Raw genomic sequence first — 2,596 nt, forward strand, 5'->3', positions numbered from 1 at the left:
ACACACACACACACACACACACACACACACACACACACTACAGTGGGTATGTTTATAGAACAACCATCACATAATCTGATCATCAGGTTGGAAACTCATTTGCTCTGTTGCTTATTCACACACTCACACATTCACTCACTCTCTCTATTTATTTACTCCGAATTGATCTTTATTCCTTTAACTCTTAGATATAGACTCTGTTTCTTCCCACTATGTGAGCTCTATCTCTCCCTCTCCGCCATATAAATAACTATTTGTCCCGACTGGTTGAACATATTCTTCTGTTTTATCCCAATCTGATACCCATCCTGCCCCAGCACCTCCTCCATTCGGACCACCAGCATGGGGATTGTTTATAGCTCCATACTGTCCTCCAGTCCTGTACAGCTCTTCCGTTTCATTGGCCAGTTCGTCCTCTCCCAGAATGCCACACTTCTCCTCACTGGTATTCTCAGCATCCGCCCATGGCTGCTTCTCACCTGACGCAAAGATCCCTGAGAACATATTCAAATCCAGCATTTCAGGAGAGAAGTGACAGAAGTAATTTAGAATATTCATTATATGTGGAATAAAAAGAGATTTAACATGTTTGCATGTTGAAATTATGATTTGCTGAACACAACATACCATAAAAGATCACACCCCCATAATGCACCAGTGCTGCAATGAGGAAGACATACTGCCACTCTTCACGTGTCTACAGGCAAAAATAAATAAATCAAGCCAATTATCAACAATATAAACTATAGAAATCAATTATTTGACATGTGAAGGTTGTGTGGTATTAGTATGTACCTTATGTTTGGTCATGGCTCCAACTATGAGAGGACACACCATTCCTGACAAAGTTCCCACTCCATTGGAGATTCCCATCAAGATGCTGGCATAACGTGGAGCAATGTCAAGATGATTCACATTAAACCCTGAAAGGGAAAGAAAAATGTATTTTTCATACATGCACCTTAACAAGTATCTAAAACTGCACATTCATATCTTGCCTAAACTGCAACTTTGATTCTCACAATTGTGACCTTATATCTCACAATCACACTTTATTTCTTTTAATGTGACTTTAAATTTTGTAATTGTGACTTTGTCTCACAATGTTACTTCATATTTCACAAAGTCACTTTTATTTTTGATTTGATTCATTATCCTACAATTACTTTTATATAAAAAAATAAAAATAAAAAAAATAGGCTTCCATTGAATATATAGTACCTGAGAACTAAGGATAATATTTGGCCTCTATGGATGCAGCACAGTTATATACAGTACTGTTTGAGGTCAATAAGTTTTATTTTTCAAAAGTTTGGGGTCAATAATATATACATATATATTTTTAAAGAAATTAATACTTATACGCATAAGCAAAGATGCATTATATTAATCAGGAGCAACAGTAAAGACATTTACAATATTCTGAAAGATGTATAATCAAGAATCCTGAAACAAAAAGTATCATGTTTACACAAAAATATTAAGCAGCTGTTTTTAACATTGATAATAATAAGATAATGTTTCTTGAGCACCAAATCAGCATTTTGAAGGATCATGTGGCACTGATGGCTGGAGTAATGATGCTGAAAATTCACTTTATTTCATTCATTTTAGTTTAACATTTTTTAAATTGTAATAATATTTCACAATATTACTATTTTATTTGTATTTTTGATCACACATGAATGAGCATAAGAAATTAAAAACATGAAAAAATCTTATTGAGCCCAGATTTCTGAATGGTAGTGTGCACAAAAGCTAAGTGAATTCTTTAATGTGTTTTGTCTTAAATCTTTTCTTTTACTAACCTGAAATTGCAAATCCACTGAAACCAACCGCCAGTACAAGGAAAGAAATAGCTATGACTTTGGTATGTGAGAAACCAACAACCAAGAGTAGAGTGGCTTCCATTCCAAACCCTAAAACACACACAGACACACACAACAGTACAGTCTCTTGGATACAACATACAAGGTTTACTGTGGGTCAGAGTATACCTGTGCCGTCCATTTCCTGCATGCTCTGGTGCATCTGTCTCTGTGTTGTGCATGTTTGTATGTTGTGTGTGCAGACGATTGTGAGAGACTGAGTGTGTCATGCATTGATGCATCAGTGATTATTGCCCCAGCTGCCATTGCAGGACCAGACAAAGCAAAAATAGGCAGATAATCTGACTTACGTCTCACACACATATACAGTTTCTGACTCCGCACACGCTCTGTTGATTAAAACAAACTTTGTGTGCTTTTGACATTTATGACATTTATTAATGGGGAAGTTTACCCAAAAAATACAAATAAAATAAATAATTCTGCCATATTATGGGTATTTATTCAGGCTCATGTCATTCTGTTGGTCCTATGCTAGTGCTAAAAGGTAAACAAACAAAAAACATAAGGGTGAGTAAATAATGACAGATTTTTTTATTTTTGGGGTAAAATAAAAAATTATATATTTTTTCCCTTATCTACATCTTACCTCCACAGTTCATGAGTTTACGGACATTCGTTGTGGTCATTATATTATGTGTTCTCATGTAGTCAGCAAGTTGTCCTCCAATTGGCACGATAATGGTCATCACTAAATGAGGAAGTGC

At 35.4% G+C, this 2,596-nt stretch overlaps 1 protein-coding gene across 1 annotated transcript; it reads right to left on the reverse strand.

Moving 5' to 3' along the window:
- Positions 1–6: 6 nt before the first annotated feature.
- Positions 7–2,590, reverse strand: LOC107578035 (vesicular glutamate transporter 1-like). Its single transcript, XM_016264038.1, has 5 exons — positions 2,479–2,590; positions 1,809–1,919; positions 796–923; positions 628–697; positions 7–494 (listed from the first exon to the last, which is right to left on the reverse strand). The coding sequence occupies exons 1-5, from the start codon at positions 2,576–2,578 to the stop codon at positions 211–213; spliced, it is 693 nt and encodes a 230-aa protein (XP_016119524.1). The 5' UTR covers positions 2,579–2,590; the 3' UTR covers positions 7–210.
- Between the last annotated feature and the right edge of the window lie 6 nt (positions 2,591–2,596).

The sequence above is a fragment of the Sinocyclocheilus grahami genome, unplaced genomic scaffold (genome assembly GCF_001515645.1).
Source record: "Sinocyclocheilus grahami isolate Dianchi unplaced genomic scaffold, SAMN03320097.WGS_v1.1 scaffold8456.1, whole genome shotgun sequence".
Classification (NCBI taxonomy): domain Eukaryota; kingdom Metazoa; phylum Chordata; class Actinopteri; order Cypriniformes; family Cyprinidae; genus Sinocyclocheilus; species Sinocyclocheilus grahami.